The sequence below is a fragment of the Prinia subflava genome, chromosome 12 (assembly GCF_021018805.1).
Source record: "Prinia subflava isolate CZ2003 ecotype Zambia chromosome 12, Cam_Psub_1.2, whole genome shotgun sequence".
In the NCBI taxonomy this organism is placed as follows: domain Eukaryota; kingdom Metazoa; phylum Chordata; class Aves; order Passeriformes; family Cisticolidae; genus Prinia; species Prinia subflava.
The window spans coordinates 9739918-9764580 of record NC_086258.1 but is presented as its reverse complement, the minus strand read 5'-3'; the positions used below and the strand labels follow the sequence as shown (position 1 = coordinate 9764580).

The window sequence follows — 24663 nt, the reverse complement described above, 5'->3', positions numbered from 1 at the left end:
GGCACAGCAGAGCCAATCCAGCTGTCAGGCACATCTGCCTCCAGCAGCACCGCACTGCTGCCGAGACCTCTGCTACAACACCTGCACAGCCCTTGCTCTCCACCCTTCCTCACAGCTTACACACACCAGCCACCCTTCCTCACAGCTTACACACACCAGCCACCCTTCCTCACAGCTTACACACACCAGCCACCCTTCCTCACAGCTTACACACACCAGCCACCCTTCCTCACAGCTTACACACACCAGCCACCCTTCCTCACAGCTTACACACACCAGCCACCCTTCCTCACAGCTTACACACACCAGCCACCCTTCCTCACAGCTTACACACACCAGCCACCCTTCCTCACAGCTTACACACACCAATCACCCTTCCTCACAGCTTACACACACCAATCACCCTTCCTCACAGCTTACAAACACCAGCCACCCTTCCTCACAGCTTACAAACACCAATCACCCTTCCTCACAGCTTACACACACCAATCACCCTTCCTCACAGCTTACACACATCAGCCACCCTTCCTCACAGCTTACACACACCAGCCACCCTTCCTCACAGCTTACACACACCATTCTTCCCACGAGAAACAGCCAGAGCTCAGTTGCAGGTTTGGGTCCATTCACCCTCCCCGTGTGAGCCCCACCTGCATGAGGCGCTCCAGCTGATAGAACTTGCAGTGCAAATCTTCAAAGTTCTGTTTGAAAAGTTCCCTGAGTCCATAATCAAACATGATTTTGACCAGAACACTGAAAGCTTGCTCCTCAGGCATCTGTGAGACAGGAAAGTGGATTTAGCACCGAGCATTAAAACCTTTCACTTCAGGTCAATCTGCCTGAACCTCTCTTCTCCCTCAAGCACATCTGTTTCAGTAAAAGCCTGCAGTTCTCATAGCAGGAAGCATTGCCCTTCTCTATCTGATTCAGTGAGGAAAGAAAGAATTAATTGCTCATCTAGGAAATATTTCAGATTACAGTTACAAAGAACTAAGAGGTTGTTATCATTAATCACTTGGCTTTTGTTTCACAAGAATGGAGTTTACAATCTCTTCTGTTTGCTCCCCTGACTTTACAAGAGTATGGAAAACCCTCCCCTGAAGGCCAGACTTCCTCTTCAACCAAAATCTGCAGAGAACTCCTCGTGCTCAGCCCTTTGTGGCAGCAACAGCTGCAGAAAAGAAACCTCCAAGCACTGCTGGGCTCAGGAACTCTGCAGTTCCAACTACCTCCTAACAGAAACACTGACAGAAAGCAGATGTTACTTTGAAACAGAAATATAAAAACACAAATACAGATTTCTAATGCTCTTGTATTTCCCAAGTGTGAGTCAATCTAAAACTTTTGCTCCTGACAAGCATAAATCTCTCTCTAGCTTCTGAACATAACAGCAATTAAAGGATTTTACACTGATGAGATCAGTTCTATCAACAGCAATTAAGTCTAAAAAAGCATAATACAGTTTCTTTTAAAAATATGAAGGTGTTATTGTATCCTTCCCTAACCTCTCAAACTAAGAAGCACAAAGACCTACAGGACACCAGCCCACAGGGAGCACAGCCTGCACTGACATCCCTCCAATGTCCCAAATACTCCTCTGTGTACACAGGACATGGCAAACACCATCTGTATTCCTGACTGATTCCAATAGAAACACCTCATAAAAAGCTTAAATGGGACCTTGAAACCCTGGAACAAAAACATTTACAGTGTTGTCCTACACACAAATTCCACGCCTACTACTGCTCCTGAGTGCAAGCCTGAATGGAAGGAGTCCTAGCACAGGAACACAAGGGCAGGAACGCTGAGTTTCACAAACACCACAGCAAGTTTTAAACAATGTACCATCCCTGTCTAAAATCACTTTCTTACTGACCAACATAGAAGTGGATGTGTGTCCTGCAACCCTATTAGCTCAGAAGTCTGTTCTAGACACGTGGAGCAATATTTATTAAGTGTCCAACAGCGGAGGGTAAAGGCAGCACTTACATGTAAGAGCAGCACAGCAGCGAGGAACGACTGGCCCTGGCAGTAGCCAATCTCTTCATCATACACAGAGTAGGCCTAAAAGAGGAATCAAGACTTTGCTGGTATAAACACAAATAAAACAGAACACTGCACTGAACACAGCTCCATATAATTCCCATGGATGGAGTGCAGCCATTGTCATTCCAACAAAGGGGAAACCTGTATGACAACCAAACTGGGATAGACAGAGGCAGTGCCTGGTTCCAGTGATGCACCAATTGCTGCAGCCTATTAAAACACTTATCTGAGTGCTTTTATCTCTAAACAGGTCCCACAGGGGTGTTAGGAAGAGGAGAAACACTAGGAATTCAAAAGAAAGTGCTCGAAGCTTAAACCTTTCCAGCTGAGATAACCCAATACACTGAGCTGTGCATTTTTGCTTATTTCTTCCTTCTAATAATCAGCTTCAGTGCATGCCTATGGCTTCGTAACCTTTGTGGAGGTACATGGTCATCTCCAGTTACATAATTCCTCCAGCTTGATCCAGGCTGACAGGTCAGGAATGATGTGAAGTCTTTGCACCAAACACTTGAGTGCAGAGGAATCCAGAGGGGCTTTAGGCTCCTGTGTGAATAACCAGGAGCAGCCCAACAACTGAGCAGTTGAGAACAGCCTGAGCCTGGGGCCAGAGGCTGTCTGTGACAGACAGGGTCACACATCCCCTTCTCCTCAGCCAACACTCACACTGCTGCTGATGCTGAATGCAAGCTACCAAAAGCAGCCCAGAAGAATTGAAAGAATACCTTGCATATTTTGTACAGGGAGTCTTGGCCATCTCCCCCAGTATCTTTGAAATAATCATGAGCAGGGAACGTTCGATTGATGTCTCGGGTGATGGCACTGTCTTGTGGAGACTCCTACCAGAAAAAGAAAATAACATGCAAATTAAAACACATCAACAGAACATAAATTATAATATGCTAGGATTGAGACTTGGGAAATTAGCACTGGTTCTGTGCACTGTTCTAGATTTACCAAAACCCAGTGCACCCCAGCAGAGCTGCAGGTTACAGCTGGGATAGGTCTGGGTCCCTCAGCACATCTGGGGACGCCAGAGAGCGGCAGAAGGAGCTCACACACACACAAACACACACACACACACACACAAACACACACACACACACACACACACACACCCCAGTCTGTGTTCCAGGGCAGGCAGTGCAGCTGCAGCCATGCACTCAGAGATTCCAGCTCTGCCCAGGCACTCTCCTGGCATCTCCCAACTGCAGGGTCCCAGGCAGCTGTCAGCAGCAGCTGTCCAAAATGCTGTCCCTGAGGTTCAGCTTGAGGAACCACTCCTCATCCCCTCCCCAAAACTCAGTTAGAGAAAACAGAAGAGCACGAGCCCTAGGGAGTGTCACACAGGAAAACAGGAGGGAATGCAGGGACAGGTCCTGCATGAGCTGGGATTCCAGCATGAGGAAGATGGAACTTTGTTCTCTACATCACTGACACCATCAGTCTCAGATGCCTTGGACATTTGGAAAGCTGAACACTAAAAACAAAAGGGTTTTAGTCTATCCAAATAACCCATGTTTCTGCTAGGCAAAAGGAAAAGGTTAGAAGTAAAAGATGGTTAAAAAGGACACGATGTAATCAGTGTAAGGAACATTCAATACAGCTTGTAGTTCTTTTTCTTCACAAAATGATTTTTCAAACAACAACAACAAAATTACCACAGTGTGCTTCATTTTCTCTTCTGATTTTAATCCAAGGTTAATGCTCCTCTCTGGGGCTTAACACAGACATTTGATTAGGAAAGCATTATGCTGCTATTAGAATCAAGACCAGATTGTTTTGGAAATTATATCAAAAGTACTGTTCAGCATTCCAATTTGATAATAATTAACACGGTAAAGAGATCTGCCTCATTATAAGGGAATCAGAAACAAACAAAATCCAATGCTCAATAAAGTTCATATAAATAAACACCTCATAAGTCAAAGACAATTATGCTAATGGCTGGCTGTCAACTTGGGCTGGTTTTGCAAGCAGGGAAAGACAAAGCTCAGGAACAATTCTGCAAACTTTAAACATGTAAATACAGACTTAGTGGTAACTTCTGGTTTCTTACAAGTTTGCAGGACTGAATCCCAGTGAAGCACTCCCAGGAGCACAGGTTCTGGCAATGCCAGCAGCATCTGTGGTACCACAAGTGCCTTTCCTGAGAGTCACCTGTGCTCTGCTGCAAAGGCAAAATAATCTCAAATCCACTTGCCTTTTAATCCACTTATTTAACAGCATAGACCAAAGCATCTGGTTGGAAACTCTTAAGAGAGGATTCTCAAACAAATCACTCATTATGGCTAAAGAGAACTAATTAGTGGCCTCTCTGGCTTTGCGTGACTTGCTCAGCTCTTGACTCCTGTGTCTCAGTACAATTCCTCAAGCAATCCAACGTGAGTTCCTGCAGCTGAAACACAGCTTGGGGAGAGAAAAATCAACGGAAATGATAAGCTTTAAAAAATGTTTTTCAAACCATGGCTTTGAAATCTCCCCATTAGTACAAACTGCTGCAATCCAAGCATTGTGTAACCTTTTCTTTACTCCTATTTTTATACCTTGCTGTGAGAATTGGCTCAATGGGCAATTTCTCATGCTTTCAGGGGACTGGGAACTGAAGGAAACCCTTCTGAACCCACACCCTTTACAAACTGGGATTGAAAAATAGAAAGCTAAGAATGACAGGAAGAAAAAGAAAGTAATAAAGAAAACAGAGTGGAAACCAGCCATGAGAACTGAGGCAAGTGTAGTGAAGATTAAAATTCTCATAACAGTTTGCTGTTCTGAAGGAAAGCAGGAAAATGTAGATGCTCAGACTCAGAATGTGCCCTTCCTCCCCCCCTTTATGCACTTTAAAATATTAGGGGACTTACATCAAAACCTTCCTCTCCAGTTGATTTAAACAGAAACTACGTGTGTAATTCTGGAAACTAGGATGCAGTCCAGCTGGGAAAAGCCCATTTATTCTGTCAGGCTGCATATAAAAGCATATTGGTTCCCACCTCCTAAACCTGACACATTTAAAAGATATTTTCCATGTATTTTCATGATCTTGCAGGGAGCATCCTAGGACCTGCAAACCATGTCAGGAAGTTACAGCCTCAACATATTCAGACTGAGACTGTGCTACTTTGGAAGCTTTTTCTGTAGCTTAAGGCACAATTAAAGACATGGAAGAGCTGGAATTCCCTCTTCCTGGGACTGATCTACTTGCACTTTTCAGCAGCTCAGGTTTATTCCTCCTAATCCCCTACATAAACCCAAGAGGATGAAGAAGCTGCAGCAAAGAATTGCTAAAGGACAAGATTTGTGCTGAAAAGAATGAAATAAGAAACCTTCAGAGAGCAGAGGAAGCTGCCTGCTGGAAATGGCTCATCACCCAAAGATCAGCTCCTGTCCAACCAGGCTGCTGGAGAAAATCCCCTGGGGAAACCCTGACCTGGCCACAGGCTGGCTTCAGGAACACCTCACCAGTGGAGAAATGCAAGGGGACCAAACTTTAGTCTGCCCCAACCCCCAGAATGATTCCAGCCGTGGAATTCTGCTCACTGCTGAGTTATCTGACACACCACCAACCCAAACTGGGCCTGACTCTCACTCTTGCCACAATGGCTCCATTTCCACATTCCAGTTATTCCTCAGGAAGGTCCCCCTGACTGCAGGGATTCTGCCACACGGTCAGAGATCACTGTGGGAAGGGTCTGGAGTCTCAGTCCACCACTGGAATTCTCCTGCCTTTGCCAGGGTGGGAGCAGCATGTGGTGTGTTGCTGCAAGGCATGAACAAGCCACCCTGGAGTGCACCAAGCCAGGGACAGATTCCAGCAGATCCAACACTCAGAGAGAGCCAAAATTCTGTGCAGCTTTCATGGGCAGCAGCAGGGTAATATTACACGATGGGGAGAAGTTATTTTGAGCAGATCTGCACATTTTAAGTACATTCAAATACATTAAATGGTTTTTTGACAGCTATTTTCAGTGCTAGCAGGATCCTGTGCCACCAGGTCTGTTTTGCAGGCTGATGGCATTCCCATAATTACTTTTATTAAGCAATGTTTACATTCATTTTCACACAGAGTGCACTTCCTGCATTTGTCTTTGCCCGGACCACTGGAGAAGGTTTCGGTAGGAGGAATTACACCTGCTACTGAGACCTCAAGGAAGTGACACAAACCACATTTTCAGAGTAATGTACTTGTTAACTTCCCACAAGGAATGCTGCCTGCAGAATGTGTTACCTGCAGTCAGCACTAGCCCAGAACGTTCACAGATAAAGAGTATTTGTGGAAAAAACCTGAATAATTTAGACAAATTTGGACTGGTTAGACACTGCAATTGGATACAATAGTGCATTGATACAGCATAGTTTCAGGCCAAATATGGCAATATAGTGCAATTCTAAAAATAAAAGTGAATCCCTTGTGATATCCAGCCCTTTCGCTCTGTTCGTTTCCTTTTAGGGCTCAAGTTTCCCACAGGAAAATTAAAGCGAGGAGTTTGCCCACGGTGCCCTGCAGCCTGTATGGATAAAGCACAAACACCAGCCCGGCTGGAAGCTTCTCCTGGCCCTGCTCTCACTGCAATTTACAGCAATCAAGAGAAGGGAAAAGCCCCACCCAGTGCCAAGGACACACCTTTAGCAGCTCAGGAACAGAAAAGCCACCCGAGACAAGCCGTGAAAACATGTGATGTATCATTTATTTCTTAAATGTATTTATGATCCATTCAGACCTTTCAAATAAAGTGTACAAGTGCATTTCAGAATAAAAAACTACACTCTTCACACAGCTCTGTAGAACACTACATTTCATCAAGAAACTTGAAGCAAAAACTTCCTATTAAATCACCCATGCATCCTTTGGCTACAATAATATCACTGATCAACAAGTACTGCTAGTCAATTCCGAGTTTCCCTTTAAAGAGAAGGAGCATCCTAAAATATCCACCCCTTCCAGAGACCTCTCTTTAAAGAGAGAATATTAAATAAATTAGCTAGGCTTTTAGGCAAAACAGTAAGGCTACTTAGTACTGTTGATGCATGATCCATACATTTGGAGAACAGGCAATCCCAGGCTATGTGAAATGCGTCAACAGCCCTTGAAATTTTAGTAGTATCAAGATTACATCAATCCAGAACAAATGGCAGACAAAAATGTAACCAGTGGAACAATCACTGAAAAATGTGCAGTTTCTTGTAGGATGGGAAGTGCTGATAACAGATTCAGAGAAGTGTTTATAAAATCCGCTAAGAACCACATTGACATTCTTAAAATTACATATTGTACAAAGCCCTAAACTCTGTGGCTGGACAACCACTGCCCTGTTAAACTGCTTGTTTGGGGATACATATACACACACGTGTAAAATACACAGATATTCTCATTTGAAAACAATCAATTTAACATGGCAGTGAGTGTACAACTGCACAGCACACAAATATATATATATATGTATGTACATCTAGAGCAAAAAGGAAACAAGCCAAGAGATGTATGACACAGCTGGGGTACACACCATCTCAAAGGGGAATAATACATTTCTTGGAGTTTTAATAGCTCATAGCAAAATTACCTCTTGGAAATAATTATGCAAAGATTTAGAATCAGATATTTACATGCTTCCGATTTATCTAGTTCCATTTAATAGTTAAAAATATGCAAGTATTATTTTAACTCAGTAACATTTGTCATTTTTGGCTCAACTGTAGTTTTTCTTATTATTAGTCTTAGTTGAAAAATCAGCTACAGAAATGTCTATTAAAATCACGGGGTGGAAGAACCCCTCTCCCCTGTATTTTAACAACAGTTCTGAGTTGGCACAACACAGGTAATTCTGGAGCCCCAACATCAACTCTTCCTCAGCTGCCTTGAGCATGAGAACTCTTCCCTTGTGTGAGCCAGAGCAGACCCAGCAGGGCCAAGGAGCATCAGGAGCCCACCCAGACAGCCCCCAGTGTGTCAGAACTAAACCAGAATTAGAGCACCCAGGCTCAGACTGCCTCTAATTCACCTCTTTGCTTTTCTAACCTGCTGGGGTGGAGGTTTCCCCACAGCTCCTCCTAGCAGGGGTTCCACACTCACAGCTCTTTCTCTGCTTTTAATACAAAACAATTTCCAGCATTAAAAGGTGCACGGAGTTCCTACAAACACACACATACACATTCTCACCTGTGACTTCATCTACTCTTGGCCTTTTCACCGACATTCAGGAAAAAACTACCGGGTGGAACACTGCTTGTGTAAGGAGCTGGATTGTGTCCCAAACAAAACCCCTCATCACAGCCTCTGACAATGCCAGAGCTCCACACCACAATAACCCCGCTGGTGGCTTCTGCTGCAGCAGTGCTGGGAAAGGTGTGAGGAGACAGGTGGGACACAAGGAAAGATGAGCATCACAGAGCCACGGAGCGGTTTGGGTGGGAATGGACCTAAAGCTCATCCAGTTCCACCCCCTGCCACGGGCAGGGACACCTTCCACTCTCCCAGGTTGCTCCAAGCCCTGTCCAGCCTGGCCCTGGGCACTGCCAGGGATCCAGGGGCAGCCACAGCTGCTCTGGGCAACTGAGAGGTTTTAAAGGAAGATCACTCCACTGTATTTCATTCAGCAAAGCAACCTAAAAGCACATGCACGCACAGCCTCCCATGCTCGTGGTTTAATTGTAAACAGCATGTGAAAAAACAATTTAAAAAGGTACGAATACAATTCTGAAATCCCTGAAGAAAAGACATACCCACGAGTATTAAGAACAGTAAAAAAGCTCATCATTAGCAATTGCAAACGTGTTTCCATCCTGTTGCATTCATTAGAGGAATACAAAATTGAATCTAGTGTTTACATGCTAGAATTACAATAGAAACTAGATTTCAAAGGTTACATATGGAGAGAAATGTATCAGCATAGGAACTTGCAAAAGACTGTGCTGTACAGCATTTCTAGAGACATGAGTCTGTCAAGACAATACAACAATTGCAAATCCTTTCAGACAGTTCAAAAGTGTGGCTGGAGGTAATGCTGCTTTCTGTTCTCTGAAAGGATTAACTGCACCAGTATTTTTAGTAAGTTTTAATGACAATTTAACCTCAAGAAATATCTAACCCCTCAAAAACCGAGGTGATCAGAAACATACAGGTACCTTACAGCCCTCAGGTTTTATTTCTTTGTACACTAAACATCAATTCATTCGACAGCATCTACAGAAAACATTTTAAAAATGGTTTTATGAAATACTTTTAATACTCAGTAATGCTAATATTTAAAAATACTTCACAGTGTGGTACTAATGTAACTTCATAAAACGAGCAACTTGAGTTCGCTAAAGCTCAAAGCCTTACATTATATTAAAATAGTCCAAAGATCTCACACACACACAGAATCACTAGCACTATAAATATACCTAAGCCACTTTAGTGCAAAGTCTGGTTTTGCTTCCCCTGACAAATCCCTCTATATTCCTGCCAGCATATTAAACCGTCATCCTTTACTAATCTAATTATTGATTTTCAAGGATTCATTTACAGTTGAAATCCCAGAAGAACTTTTTTCAATTTACCATAAAAGTAATGACTTGGTTTATTAAGCATTTGATTGCTCGGTTCACGTGGTCTGTGTAACAGTGAGAATGACTCGCATATGCACAGCAAGACTTGAGTTCATCTTCATGAGGAGCCACTCAAATTTATTTCACCTTTTCACAGAAGGATCTCCAGTAATGACCATCAGAAAGAAGCCAAAGCTTTGAATTACAAAATTGCTATCTTCATCTTACAAATTCATAAATAAAAGTCAGAACAGAAAGTCTGGACTGCCTGCTCTGTTCCAACCCCCCTGTCTGCACCTCAGGCACAGGCACAGGCAGGTGGAGCCCTCCAATCCCCTCCTTCCAAACATGGGCATCTCTCTAAACCCCTACTCTAAATATTATCTATAATATTATAAATATAATGTGCATCCACTCAGCACTCCTTAGAACTTCTCAGCCAATAAAGCTACTGGTTACCAACCCACAGCAGGGACCTGGTGCCTCCTGGGCTCTCCTGGAGCAGAGCCTGCACATCCTGTGATCCGCTAGGGACTGCAACACTCCCCCAAAACAGCTCCAGGACAAACAAAGATGACTTTAACAACTTCTGTTTCTCAGCTCAAACAACCACGAAACCACCAGCGAGGACCAGTTCTGACTGCACAGATTGCTCAGGGACATCTGAGATGTAAAGAGACAGTGAGGACCAGGACACAGCACCATCACTTCTGGTCATGTTTTCAATATCTGCTAAAGCTCAGGAGATGCAAATGGGATTTGGGTGATTCCCACAAACACCCGGATCTGCAGGCACACTGAATGCCTGCAGGGCACACACACTGGGGCTTGCTCTCCCCTCTGCAATGGGTAAGAACTGACAGATGACAGAACTCAATATTGTGTGGAGAGGCATCAGCAAAGCTGCTTCTCTAAACAAACCTTTCACCTGTCTAGAAAACAATGTCACAGGAAAAAAACCTGACAAGCTGACCAAACAAAGTATATCCCATCAGATTAACTCCCTGTGGCTGTGACACCTCGGAAAGATCTCTCACCTTATCTGAACTCAAATGAGGGGCTGATCATCACCCCAGCTCTGCAGGGAATCCCTCTGGGTGGGTGTGGGAGACCCCAGGCTCAGAGGAGCTGCCCCCAGGGAGCAGCAAAGAAACGCAAGAAGGTTCAACTCTGTATTTAAAAGAAGTGTGTATTGTAAAGAAAATGACCCACATTAAATACTCCATTGTTTTGACTCACTCCAGGTTTCCCCTCTTTGTTTCAATCAGCCACAACTTTCAGTTTCTTTCTCTAAACACAACTGCACCTGGTCCTACACTAACTAAATTTTAATTTTGAAGACCTAGTCCCTCCCAAACACATAACTTTAGTACTAAATGGCTTTGCTTATGTGCAGAAACATCTTTTGAAGCAGTACCTCTGCAAAGCAGAGGCAATAATGGAAATACCAACTGAAGTAAGACATGGGCCTAGAAGCCAGGAGAACACATTTCTGTGCTGTGGAAATGGGGCATTTTCCCACCATGCCCAGAGAGGAGACAGTCTGGAAAACCTGAGCAGCTGCAGCCCCCAGGACTGCCTGACCACAGCCCCGCACACAGCAGCACTCACTGTGTAGGGAGTATTGAAGATAACATTTGGATAAACTTGCATTAAAATCTGAGTTTATCTTGAATGACACCATGGGAAGGATGTGTTGTGTTCTGCAAAGTCGTGGAAGGGAAGAAGAAACTTTTCTAAAACAAACAATAAAATAAGGGCCAAGTCAGGCAAAAGTTTCAGCAGGTGCTTCGAAAACTCAGAACCAAGCATGTGCTGAAACAACAACAAAAAAAGCCTTCCAAAACCTCCACCTTCTCTTATTAAAATGTCTAAAACAAGTGAATCAGAAAAATTTTAGAAGGGTCTTTTGTCTGTAAAATCTGAAGGCAGATTCCTGTGCTCACATACTAGTTCCTAAGAAATATTTTTTGAAGCACAAACCTGACTTAGAAGTCCTGTCAACTTCAAACCCCGATGTGAACTAAGATCAGACTGAAATATTCCAGACTTCCTGACCCACAGAGTTACTGCCTTGATCATCACAGCACTTGGGAACACCACGATAAACAGCCAAAAATCTGCATGTTGAATTTGCACACTGAATGTTTCCACCTCGTATCACATCCAGGCCTTGGAAGTGTCTTTTTTCAGAATAGACAAACTGAAATTTAGGTTCTCACACGTAAAGCCTTTATATGAGAAAGAGGGAACAATGCCATTGGAAATTCTCTGTCTCTTGCAATTCTCTGTGCCTTGGTACTTTGTGCCTCTTTCTTCCCGTCAAAGACTTGTGACAAATACCCAAAAGTGCCCCTTGGCACTCTGACACTGAGCCATGTCAGAGTTCCAAGTAGTAGAAACATATTTCTGAGTGATAAGAAGCTTAAAAACAAGTACAAACTCCCCAACAACAAATAAGGACTGTAGAAACTGCTAACATTTAATAAAATGAAATTAACAGTAGATAATAGCAAAGCTTTTGTTTGACACAAAAGATTTCTATTGAGTTTAAAAATACTGTCCCTTGATTGAGATCATAAAAAATAATATTTCACAGCTATTTTCCCAGTATATTTGGCAAATGACAACACAATCACAACCTAAACTTCCAGTAATATTGTTTTTTTAAAAAGGACTTCTACATGAGGCAAATTATCATCATCTAAGAAGCTGTGAGTATAGAAATACTTCCCATGGCATTAAAAAAGCCACTGAATTGCATCTTGCAAATTGAACCTTCCAGCAGCTTAATTTGAAAGTGAGGCAGATAACTCTAATACAAAACAAATTTATAGTCTGAGATGGAACTTCAAAATTAGTTCATTTAATCATATCACAACCTCATTGTCATGAGGATGCAATTTGATTTCTGTCCTCTCCTCAGTGTGGCATTTATGTGCGCAGTGCTCTCACCACTGATTTCCAAAGCACCCGGACACAAACAGAGCCACAAGCGGGTTCATTTCAGAGGTGGAGGATGAAAATGAAAATGAGGAGGAAAGTTTGCTGCCTGACACCCCCAGCACGGGTTGTGGTGGGAAGGACCCTGTGCTGTGCATGACAAAAGGTGTTCAGTGCACTGCTGAGAAACAAAGTCATGTTTGTCAAAATGATTCTTCCCACCATTGGCACAAAGAACAGAATTCACCCCCTGCATTTTCACTGAAGACAATAGACTCAAATATTTTATAAATATTAAAACATCTAAACACATACTACACATACTATATTGACATTAAATTAAGAGGAAAAAATGTAATTTAAATCTTCAAAATATCAATAAATTAACACAGACAAAAAGAGAAATATTTGACACTAAAATTAAGCTACTGGGGCAACACCAAAAGTGTCTGTACAGTGGATGAAACTTGAATGCATCAGTTGGCTGCAACTCCTCTCCATCCTTATCTCCTGGAGACTTTCAAACTCTGATTTTCACCTCTTACAGAAAATGTCTGAGCTGAGGAAGACTTGGAGATGAGTAAGGCAACTGAAAACAGCCTGGCTGTCAGGAATGTTAGAACTGAACCTTCGCTGCAGAGCAGCAACAGCTGCAAGAATGCATCTGCATCTGGATCAGCAACCATGCTCCAAGTGCAACTCCAGGCTCAGGGCTGAAGGAGCAACTGCTTCAGCTCCAGTTAAATCTCTATGCCATGACTTAGACCCCTTACTAGTTTCAAAAACTTCCAAAATTCTCAAAAACCAGCACACAATGTTCCTATTCAAACCCTCTATTTAGCCATAAAAAACCCCCAAAGCAACAGTCCTTGCTGTCCAGCTTCCACTTAAACCTGAAACTGCCATTTCTAGGGTTTTAGGCCCCAGCAGATTCTTCTCTTCTGCTCAGTTTAATTAAATGCTATTTCAACGATACACTGTATCATTTCAAAGACCAGGAAATGTTAGCTAAGGTGAAGAGTCAGAAAAAGGCTACGGGGAGTTTACCTGAGAGGCTGTTCCAAAAATACCACACACACACACTTTGATATTAGTGACTAAAGCCCTTGAATGGTTCCCCAAAGCCCCCCTTTGCTATCATACCCACGGAGCGCCTGAGACAATCAGATGTGCTGCGAGCTCATTATTATTATCATTATTATCATTATTATCCCCCTCCCTTGCCCAGTGAGTCACCGCAGCCCCGTGCTCCCCCACGCCTGTGTCTAACCAAAATTCCGAGCACAGCTCCGGCCGTGTCTGCCAGCAACCAGCACCAGCCCCTCTCTGCTCTTTCTACAGACACCAAGAAATGGTGGCAGGAAGGCAGCAGCGCTTAGACAAGCTGTGCTCTTAACATTTCAGATGAACCAAAGAGGATGTTTATCTTGAGAGGTTTGGGCTGACTGGATGCAATCCACTGGATGCTGACCAAGATGCCACTTAAGCGCTTTGCCCCAGGGTCCTCCAACAGAAGGAGGCAGCAGCAGCAGGGGGTTCTGCCCTTCCTCCCCTGAACAGGTACACACACACCCAGGAGAGGAACTCAAGTGCAGCAGCACTGAGTGCTGACACATCCATGCCATGCCAGGAATGCTTTACCCTGCTGCTCACTCACTCCTTCCCCGTTTCCTCACTGGAGCCCCACGGGACTGCACTGGAGCAAATGTGGATGGGCAGCAGGGCCCGGCTGTAGCAATCGTGCATGTGATGGGGCAGGGAAAGCTGCTATCCTCCAGGGCAAGGCATGGAGAGGAGAGGCCAGGGCTCACAGCACACAGGAGGGGGGAGTTTGCAGGAGGGATAGGGCAGAGTATTAAAAATATGATCTTGATCTAGAACAATGTGGACTTGAAACCATTTACCGAAACAGAGCCTTCCCTTTGGCCAAGAGAATTACCCCAATTCTAAAAATATCCCACTCTTTTTCCCTATCCTTTTTTCATTCCCACTGTGACTAAGAGCACACCAGCTGTAGCAGAGGAGCTCAGGGAATTCCCCACTCAGCCACCAAGGCAGTGATGGGAAGCACAAGGAGGGGCACAGTGGGAGGATGGTCGGGGGCACAGCCTGTCCTGAGCAGGACACACAGGGACAGCCCTGCACCAGGGGCAGGGTGACACTGCAATCCACCACCACAGGAACACTTGCTTCACTTTCACTTCCAAAATGGCATCAGTAAAAAGACAAGGATAATTCTTTAGGAAAAACTCAACAATTTGAGGGACATTCTGCCTTCTTAACAGCATGACAGTACTCAAAACATTTAATCTAGGCGAGCTTGAACAAGCTGTGGTCAATGAGATTTGGTTCCTCAGATATTGCCTTTGTCTGACCAGTTAGATACGCTTTTGCCAACAGGATTTAGCTCCTGCTATATTTGAACCATCTTTAATCCCATGAAGGCTAAAGAAAAATGTCTCTGATTTAGCTCTGTGCACTTATGAATAACTCAAATACTACAGTTAAATTTACAACATAGTTCCCTTAGCTGTTTAGAAGACAATTGTTTTCTTTCCTTTCCCCTTAAGTTCCAGTATGTAAAATATCAGAAGAATTTAGATTAAAAAAAAAAAAAAAAAAGGGGGACATGTTATTTTTAAAGTTGTTCTTGAGAAAATTTCCACATACAAACCCGCGGCATTTCTCCACTGGTTTGAGAACAATTTTCACATGCTGGCATCATCCTTGAGTGGCTGCTACAACTCTGGTATCATAAAGCAACACGTATTATCTCTCAGCTTATCAAAACACATTTTATTTAACTGCTAAATTTGGTCTGATCCAAGTTTTTCTTCTTCCTTCACAACAAACAGGAAAACACGGATGCCGCACTCTGATCCAAACACGCGTCCTACCAGGGAAACAGGGCACGGAGGCCAGACCAGCCCTAGGAGTGCGACTGCCCAGACCACAGCGCTGCACTCACAGCTCAGGAACAGAGTTCACACTGAAACGTTCACATTGTGCACCCCTGTCCTACAAGTCCTGTCTAGGTAGCACTGAAAAACAATTTGTTTGGCCCCTTCTGTTCTGACGCTGGAACGTTGTGTCAATATACTTTGGCATATATTAAAAAAATCCCTGTAATATACCATAGACTGTGACATTTCCACTTCAGATCTATCATTTACATGTGAAGCACGAATCTCCAAAAACCCAGTAAAGCTGTACGAAAGACTACATTTTGCTGAAGCTCTCAGACACCCACTCCATTCAGTCACACCAGCTGGAGAGGTAAGTGTCAAGATACAGCTTTATTCTTTAAAATGAATGTGGAGGTGAAACTCCACAGCCTCCTCCACAGCAATCATTTTTTAAAGTGAAACCACAACGATCTGTGCTCCTGATCCTTCTATGTCAGCAGCATTTCTCAGAAACCTTTTTGCAAATCTGGGTATCTTAAAATCCTATCTACGTTAATTTGCAATCTCCGCAATTGTCCCTGCGCTTCCCAGTCCAGCTGACAGGCGTCCTAGACGTGACAGCCATTGGAAGATCTTTTGCTCCTCGAGGTAGAGGAGTCCTTAGCTACCCTCTGTCTAGCACACGAGGCACAGATGGCCCCCGAGAGACGCTTCAGCCCCTTCTGAAAGACACTGTTGGAGAGACTGTAAATGACACAGTTGCAGAAACTGTTGCTAATGGCAAGCCAAGTGGTCAAGAAGGACGCGACGCGGTTGCTGTAGACGTTGGAGCTCTCCAGCAGGAAATAGATGATGTAGGGCAGCCAGAGGATGTAGAAGACGCTGGTGATGCGGAAGAGGACCATGGCGTAGCGCTTGTCCGGGCAGGGCTGCGCGTCCCCGGCCTCCCCGTCCTGCGAGCTGAAGCGCACGCGGCGCTCGTTGATCTCCTTGGTGTGCTGCTGGCAGATGCGGAAGATGTTGAAGTAGGTGAAGCAGACGATGAAAGCGGCCGGCGCGTAGAGCATCACCACGATGAAGAGGGTGAAATAGGGATCGGTGTTCCAGGAACTGGCGCACCACTGGAACACATCCCCGTGATATCCAGGCTTTCCCCAGTGAAAGGAGGGTAAGAAGACCAGGCAGGAGTAGAGCCAAATGGTCAATATGCAGATTCGCAGCCTCCACGGGGTAACCAGCGTGTTGTAGGTCAGGGGCTTGGTGATGGCAATGTATCTGTCAATGCTGATGCAGGCCAGGGAGGCCATGGAGACGCTCTTCAGCACTGATACCACATAACCAAAGATTTGGCAAACCAAGGACTCACTCAAAACAATAGGATAGTGCAGCAGAGACAAAGAAGGCACCAGACAGCTCACGCCCACCAGGAGGTCAGCATACGCCATAGTCTGGATGAAGTAGCTGGTGGTGTGGTGGTTCAGCAGAGGTGCACAGTGAAAGACAAATATCACAATAATGTTGCCCGAAATAATCAGCACCATGAGGAACACAATAATAACCACTTCCAGGAGGCAAAAATTGATGGTCTCCAAATAGCTAATGGCCAGGAGACAGAAGGGCCGGCCACTCTGGTTGCCAACCAAAGAGGAGTTCATCTTGAGCACTGCAGTGATCTCTCTACTTCATGCTCCTGCCTGCTGCCTGCAGCCACTCCAGGCAGCTGCTGTCATTGCGGCTGGTGCTGTGTGTGCAGCAATGTCAAAACCGGAGCTCCAGTCCCCAGGGCTGCTCCAGATGCTGCTGCTGTGCATTGTCTGCAGCACAATTCCCCTTTAAATCCGGCTCCCAGCCGCTGCCGGAGCACCGGGACCCAGCGGCAGGCATGCCAGCAACTTCCCCGGCGCACCGGAGAGGGCTGATACTGATGCCCTCCTGGGTGGGCTGCCGCGCCGAGGAGGGATGAGGGGCTGGGAAAGAGGGAGAGGAACCTCCACCGAGTCAGGACGAGAGTCCTCCCAAAGGCTGACAGAGAGAAGGGGAAAGTGTTTTACAGAACCGCCTCTCCCCCGCGCTGCCACCTCCGCCGCTCCCCTCCTTCCCCACGCCCTGCTCAGCGCTCCCCGCCGGCCCCGGCTCCAGCCCCGCTCCCTCCCCACGCCCCGCCGGCGGCAGCGGGAGGCGATGCCGCCTCCCCGGAGCCCCGGCAGCCGGGCGGGGGGATGCGCGGCGGGGAGGGCGGGGGTCCAGCCCTTCTCCGCTGGCTCCATTTTGCACGGCGCTTTTGTTCGCCGCCTCTCCCGGCCCCGCCGCCGCCGCCCCAGCCCCGCCGCCGCCCCTTCGCCCCCCGCCCGGCCCGGGGCCAGCCCGGCCCCGCCGCCCCGGCCCTACCTGCGGCGGGGGAACAAAAGCGCGGAGCATCCTCGGGCGGGCGGCGTGCGCTCCGGCCGCGGCGATGCGGAGCCGGGGGCGGGGAGGCGGGAGGAAGGGGAGGGAGGCGGCGGGAGCGCGGGGGAGGGCGCGGCGCGGCGGGGACCCGGCGGGGAGCGGGGCCGCAGCCCCGGGCCCCATCCGCCCGCCCCGGCGCGCAGGGAGCCGGGCAGCGCCGGCCGCGGCCCCGGCAGGGCGGGCTCGCACTGCGGGGGCGCCGGGCGAGGCGGATCCACGGGCGGCCGGCGGCGGTGGGAGCCTCACCCGGCGCGACCCCGCCGCCCCGGCAGCGCCCGCGGGTCCCGGCCCTGCCCGCTCCCGGTGCCGCAGGGACACACACCCAGCGCGCAGCCCGCTCCTCCTCCCGCAGCCCGCACGGCCGCCCATCACCGCCCTGCATTCACGCGCTCCGTCGTCACTTACAGGCTTCTCCATCCCAGCCCTTCTGGGGAAATACCTATTCTGGAATAAACGTGCCTTTCCTAGGCGCAGAGTGTGTTGCTCAGCAGACACCTGAAACCACGGGCAAAGCTGAGAACGATGTCCCACCATTAATCCAGATGCTGCTCCAGGTAGGGAGGCGCCTCCCTCCATACACAGAGACACACAGAACGCAAAGGCATCGCTATTCCTGGGACATCGGACACCAAAACAGAAACCCCAGCGACATTCCAGCCAGCAAACACGCGAGAGATTCACAGCACAGCACTTCAACTTGTATTCACACCCTAAATTAATACCATCTCACTATTTAACCAGAAAAACCTCTCTGAAGGCAGAGAGGCATAACAAGGTAGCGCTCTTGTTTATTGTTCGACAAGAGCTTCAGCTGACAGGCTGCAGAACATGTTCCGAGCATGTGGGAGTTCATTCTGTGACCCTGACACCAGCCTGCTCCTCTGCCACCGCTCAGCACAAAGCCCTTGCTAGAGGAATTTGTGTTTGAATGGATCAAACCAGTAAAAATCTGGAGCAAAGCTCTCTGGCAATCAAAATCTGTACAAATGGGATCCCTAAAAGCTTAAGCCCACACTCTGAACTCAACCAATACCAACAAACCCAAGGGTTTGGTTAACCTAAGCTAAACGTTGATCATTCTGTGGAATACCTGATGGGAAATGAATTGAGGCCAAAGGGACAGATGTCAAAGCAATTGAGCTGCAACTCTCAGGTTTTTAGCTGACTAATAATTACAAAAAACATTTCATTATACATTTGGCCAAAAATCTGTGCTGGACAACAGCATGACTTGGCAGATTTTTAGTTAGTCTCGTACAAATGCCTGAAAACAAAAACTTGGGGGTTCTGCCCCATCTTTAACCCAAAAAAGATCTCTTTGCTATTGACCACCTTTTTTCTTTTTTCTGGTTTTTTTTTTAATTTATGGTGCTTCTTCTCATGGCAACTGAAGTACTAGAACTGTAGCTAGGAAACATAAACTTTGAATTAAATTTAGGCCAGGGTATTGTGGATTTACAAAAAACAAGCTATGATTGAATTACTGCTGGAGAAATGATCCCCTGTCTTTCCAAAGCAGAGAATGATTTACATAGCAATTGATTCAAATAGTATTTCTGGATCCTTGGGCACCAACAGACACATTATAAACAGCCCCAGGAAGATGTATGTTGATACATTCAACTTTCTATGTCAGATACATAAAAACAAGGCAACAATGGAAATACTGAGCCCAACCAAAACAACATCTGGTTGCTGAAATCTTTAAACAGAAGATGCACCATGAAATCAAAATCTCCCCAGTGTTCAGGTTTTTATGAAAAGCTTAACACCCTCAGAGCTGAGGTATTTCTGTGGAAGAGGCACGTCTGTTTTTCCCTTTAATTGACATTCTATTGTTCCTCTGAAGCCGAGAGCAATGACTCCACTCAGAGCTCCTGCCAGCTCACTCCTGCCTGCTGGAACACCCCAGCCAGCGCTAGCTGCGCCTCCTCCTGCACCACGGGCCAGCCCACAAGGTGAAGCCAGCTGCACCTGAAGGAAACCGGGGTTCAGTGCCTGCTCCCCAGCTCTTTCCTTGTGTGCAGCACCAGCCCAGCACAGAACCTCTCCCAAAGACACCAAAATAAAATGTGTGCCTGAGGTCCGTGAGACTGGAAATACTGCGGTGGTGCAGAGACTTCTCCCACTCCACCAGGGACAGCACCACCTCGTCCAAGGCAATGAAAAATGCTCCAGAAATTATTTAAAATTACAATGACAACTCCTGGGAAAACTGCTGCTTGTTAAAGATAATTAAACTTTTATCACCATGTGATCAAAACTAATCAAAGGAGGAATCTCAAGGTTCAGGCACACTGACAAGGCTACATCATCGTACACTGTGATGCACAGACACAGGGTAGGTTCCATCTCTGTTGACTGTACACAGTCATGGCCCCCTGTCCTCCTGAAAATTCAATGTATTCTTTATAATTTATAGGAACATATGGAAATATGATTGTGATACAAGTGGAAAATAAGTGTTAACCACCCACAGCTAAGGTTCTGTCACATTTTATGCTAGTGATGACAACACATTCAGTCAAATAACGGTAGTGACATTTTAATCTGTCTTCATTAAAAACTAGCATCATTTGCACCAAGACAGACAAGTATATTTGGTAGAACATCTGTGTTCTATAATCCTCGTCTCATGGAGACAAAAAGGTGGGAAGATGAGAAAGTGGGAAGCAGGAGTCCTGCTATAAGAAAGACTGGAACAAACTGATCTCTTCCCAGGCCTGGGATTTCTCCCAGAAAGGGTGACCCTGGGGTAACATTCCAGGATACTCTTCCTGACACTGGACTATTATTTTTTATTTTATTTGTGCCACAAGATGTCCCTCTCACGTTGTAATTTTCTTAATATAGTGTATTTATGTGGTACAGCAGTTCATGGTTTTTTCCTTTCGACATTACTTCCTCCCACACAGACCTATATCTACAAGCTTTTTATTTTCTCCTCAGTATTGTAAATGTCAGGTTTTTAATGTTGATATTACGAAGAACTTCTCCACTGACAGATTCAGCAGTTGTATTAATCCTTTTTAAAATTTGTCTGAGAAGTGGCTGTTGACTCCTTCGCTTGTACCATGATTATTTATCTTTTTTAGCCTGTCTGGCTTGCTTTACACATTTTCTACTCAACAACACTTTCCATCCACCTCTGCCTGTCAAGAACCCGCAGTATTTTTCTTGCAGGTGTCCGTTAATACCTGGAGTGAGTCCCTGTGTGTCTCCTGCTACCTTCAGTGGCTGCAGATTAACAGCAGAACTGTGATTACCAAAGTGCTGCCAGGACCAGCTGCCTCTCCCAGGGATTGTCTAGATCGTTTTACCCAGAGCTTGCTTTCTGTCCCCTGTAGGGACATGACCTTAATTCACTGGGCTGGCTTTCATCCACACTCCCCACCACCAGCGTGGCAATCTGGAGCTGCTAAAAGCTTTATTACTGCACACAGATGGTGTGCAAGTTCTCAAAAGTAATTGGTGGAAGCACCATGATGGTGAAACTTCAACCTTCCCGCAATAACAAAAGCACAGAGAACCAAACCCCAGCCAGCGTGTGGCAAAGAAAATTAATATATGCTGTCATGATGACTAAAACACAACGAGCACACCTTGAAACACAGTTTCAATGCCATTTTTAAGTCATATTCAAGAGGAGAGCTAGACACAGCTCTACTGCATGGTAGAGCACAACAAGAGATATTTCCTTTTCAATCCTTCAGTAGCCACAACTCAACAGTAAACAAACCATCCTTGCAGCAATTAATTTGCAAAGGAAAGCAAAAACCAAAGATCACCTGAGCCTACCCAGGAAAGCAACCACCAGAAGAAATCCTGGGGTGCTGCATCCAACATCTTGTGCACAAGGGAAAAAAATCCCTGAAACAGGCCAGAAGGTTTTGAAGCAGCTGTCAACACAGACCCTTATTAATTTGGGACAGTGGTGCTGCATGGGGTCATGAAAAGCCTGGCAGAAATCAAATGCAGCTGCAGGAATAGAGGACAACATGAAGAGAGAAGGGATTTTGAGAATTATGAGCACTCACACAGGTTTCCTGCACCTTGTGCTCACATTCCAGGGCATTGGTTTTATATGGACTCCTTGTGCTCCTGCACTACACCACAGCAGTTATCCTCACATAAACCCCCTTCAAGGCAGGGCAAGGGAAATCACTGCAGGCTTGCCAGAGAAGAATTGGCATTAGTGATGTGCAAAACATGGCAAAGCTTACAAAGATGGGAAAGCAATGTAATATAATGGACCCTTGTCTTCATATAATTAACAATTTTTTCCCAGGAGCATGTACTCCTATGCATTGCTACATACTGACTGTAACTATTTTAAGAGCAGTAAGAATTAGTCACATTAAAACTCCAAAATTATCACATTTCATGCCTAAGAAAGGCATGAAAACAAAAATTTAAGGCCGAAGTGCAGCCCAGCATTATTATACTCTTGGCATAGACTACATGCAAAGGGTCTGCAAATGTTATATTACTGGGACTTGCATTCATGTTCTCAGCCTCCCAAACAATCCTTGCATTTTTTGCCTGTTCTCCTCTTCAGGACCTCCACACAGCCACTGAGAGATAACCCTGTTTAAAACCTTGCCCTTCTTCCACTGCCTGCAGACTGAAGAAATCTCAGCTCCCCTGGGAACCAAGCCCACGTTTCTGTTCTCAAACACCAACCTCTGTCCCTCTGTCCCTCTCTGTCCCTCCTAGAGGAGCAGTCCCAGCCCATTTCCACATTTAAGTCACAACAGAACAAACAGCCACGGCACTGGGCTGGTAGGGAACCTGCAGATTGGGGAAACCTCATTTTCATTTGTTTGAGCTGGCCATGGCACACTGGTGATGCACTACAGACCTCACGAGACTACAGCAGGGCCTGAGAACCGTCAATCAGGACCATTCTCTCTAATTGCTTAATTAGTTTCCGTGCTGAATGACCAGGGCAGGTGTAGCCAGTGCTTTTGTGCAGAACACAGTGCACGAGCAGCCTTCCCTTCCTTATCCTTGGACCCCTGTGATGCTTCCAACGCATGAGAGGCAGGTTACTTTCTTTGTCTCAGCCAAATGCAAAGCAGTGGAAAGGTTTCACAGGTTTAAAAATGAAATGTTACACTATCCCCTTCCAGCTGACAAAGATAGTAGCAGAACGTGTCACCGACTGTGCCACAAAGACATCATCTTTTGCATTCTGATACCAAAACACTGAAACAGAGAAACAAGTGAGGCTGACAGCTACTCACCAGGCAATTAAAATAACACAACAGGATAGCTGTGATCACTCCTTGCCAGAGCACTCAACCTCCACATTACTTATATGATTTATTCACCAGAAAATCCAAGTTACAGCTCTACAATGCATAAACCAGTATTAAGGAACTTGGATCAAGTTTTTTCTATATTCACCAAGTATATGAAAATACTTATGGAAGAGCATTTTTAGCTGATCTAACATGATTCATTCACATCATGGAGGATCCTTCCTGCATGACTCCAGCAGAAACTGAGTTTAATTTCAGAAGCCCTCCTGCCCTCAGAATAAGATCTTTAATTGCTCCTTGTGAATCTGTGCCATCAGAATATAGATATACAAAGGCTGATTCACTTGTTTTGCTTTTTAACTGGTGAATAATTAATTTGTTATATTTGTACGAAAGCTTCATCATTAATAATTTCAAATACAGTCCTTCTAGACTTGCATGTTTGATGAGAGCAATAAAATCCAATGTAGCTACACAGATAATGGTCAAATCCAAATTAACACATCAGTTTTCTGGATAAGAAAGTGACATTTCATTTTGTGACCCGTTTGTGACTTGATCTTTGAGAACCACTGAGTGATGTCTGTACGTACAATTCTTATATCCTTTTCCTACCTTACTGAGGTCAGCATTCAAGATGAGAAGTCACAAAGCTGCTGTCTAATGCAAAAACATTCACATTGTTCTGTTTTCTTTCTGCCAGAAAAGGCTGCAATTTCTACTAGTGTTGGATTTTTAGCACAAACACTGAGACAACAAAATTCAGCTTCCATTCGGAAAAGCCGAACAAGCAAAGAAAATTAATTTGTCCATTATGAAGGCAATTAATAGGATACTTATTTTTTACAGACTCAGAACTCTGCTGAGTGAAACAGGGCTATAAAAGGAAAGCAGTGTAATGCCACCAGCAGGTCTCTGTCAGGGTTTTTGTAGCAGGGTTGAATCACAGTCACTCATTGATACATTCAGGTGTGCTCAGGGACCCTGAGGCAAGAGTACACTTGAACTTGGAGTACACTGTACTCCCATTCTTTAAGAAATGGGGGGAAAAGCTGCCAAAAGGCAGGGTACCTTAGTGATGAGGATCCTGTACTTCTCCACGAGGTGGTCGTTGTTGTGGCAGCCCGCCAGCAGCTGCCACACCTCGCCCCGCAGCGCCTCGGGGACGCCGCTGCGCACCAGCGCCGACAGCGTCTTGGGCCGCACGCTCAGGTTCAGGTGCCTGCGGAGGGAGGGCTCGGTCACTGCCCCAGCAACACAAAACACAGCACACGGCACAGCTGCCACGCAGCCCAGGCCCCCGAGTGAGACTCCAGTTAGGAAAAAGAAATAAAATTCGGAGAACTACTTCCCAAATGATTTTCTTGATTCCCATTCAATTTTTATATATGTAACAGTCAACAAACCAAAGCTTTCCATTGAACACTAGAGGACACAGTGTGTGAATTCCCAGTTCAAACCAGCCCAAAATGAGCAGTTTACAGCTGCCCACCGTGCTAAGCTGCCCACAGCCCGGCAGGAGATGACCCTCTCAG

At 45.7% G+C, this 24663-nt stretch overlaps 2 protein-coding genes across 2 annotated transcripts in view; both read right to left on the bottom strand.

Annotated features, from left to right (window-relative positions):
• Positions 1-24663, bottom strand: part of RABGAP1 (RAB GTPase activating protein 1) — a 59744-nt gene that overhangs the window by 12051 nt on the left and 23030 nt on the right. The window contains exons 13-16 of the mRNA XM_063409879.1: positions 24200-24350; positions 2772-2885; positions 1990-2064; positions 651-776 (exon numbers count right to left, since the gene is read on the bottom strand). Of these exons, the coding sequence (XP_063265949.1) occupies positions 651-776; positions 1990-2064; positions 2772-2885; positions 24200-24350 (466 nt within the window). The remainder of the gene's footprint in view (positions 1-650; positions 777-1989; positions 2065-2771; positions 2886-24199; positions 24351-24663) is intronic.
• GPR21 (G protein-coupled receptor 21) lies at positions 5081-21376 on the bottom strand. The gene is made up of 2 exons (XM_063409612.1): positions 17808-21376; positions 5081-17441 (listed from the first exon to the last, which is right to left on the bottom strand). Exon 2 carries the CDS (start codon positions 17072-17074, stop codon positions 16028-16030), a length of 1047 nt encoding a protein of 348 aa, XP_063265682.1. The 5' UTR covers positions 17075-17441; positions 17808-21376; the 3' UTR covers positions 5081-16027.

Coding starts and splice junctions, on each gene's coding strand:
- GPR21 (XM_063409612.1), bottom strand. CDS start 17,074: ATGAACTCCTCTTTGGTTGGCAACCAGAGTGGCCGGCCCTTCTGTCTC.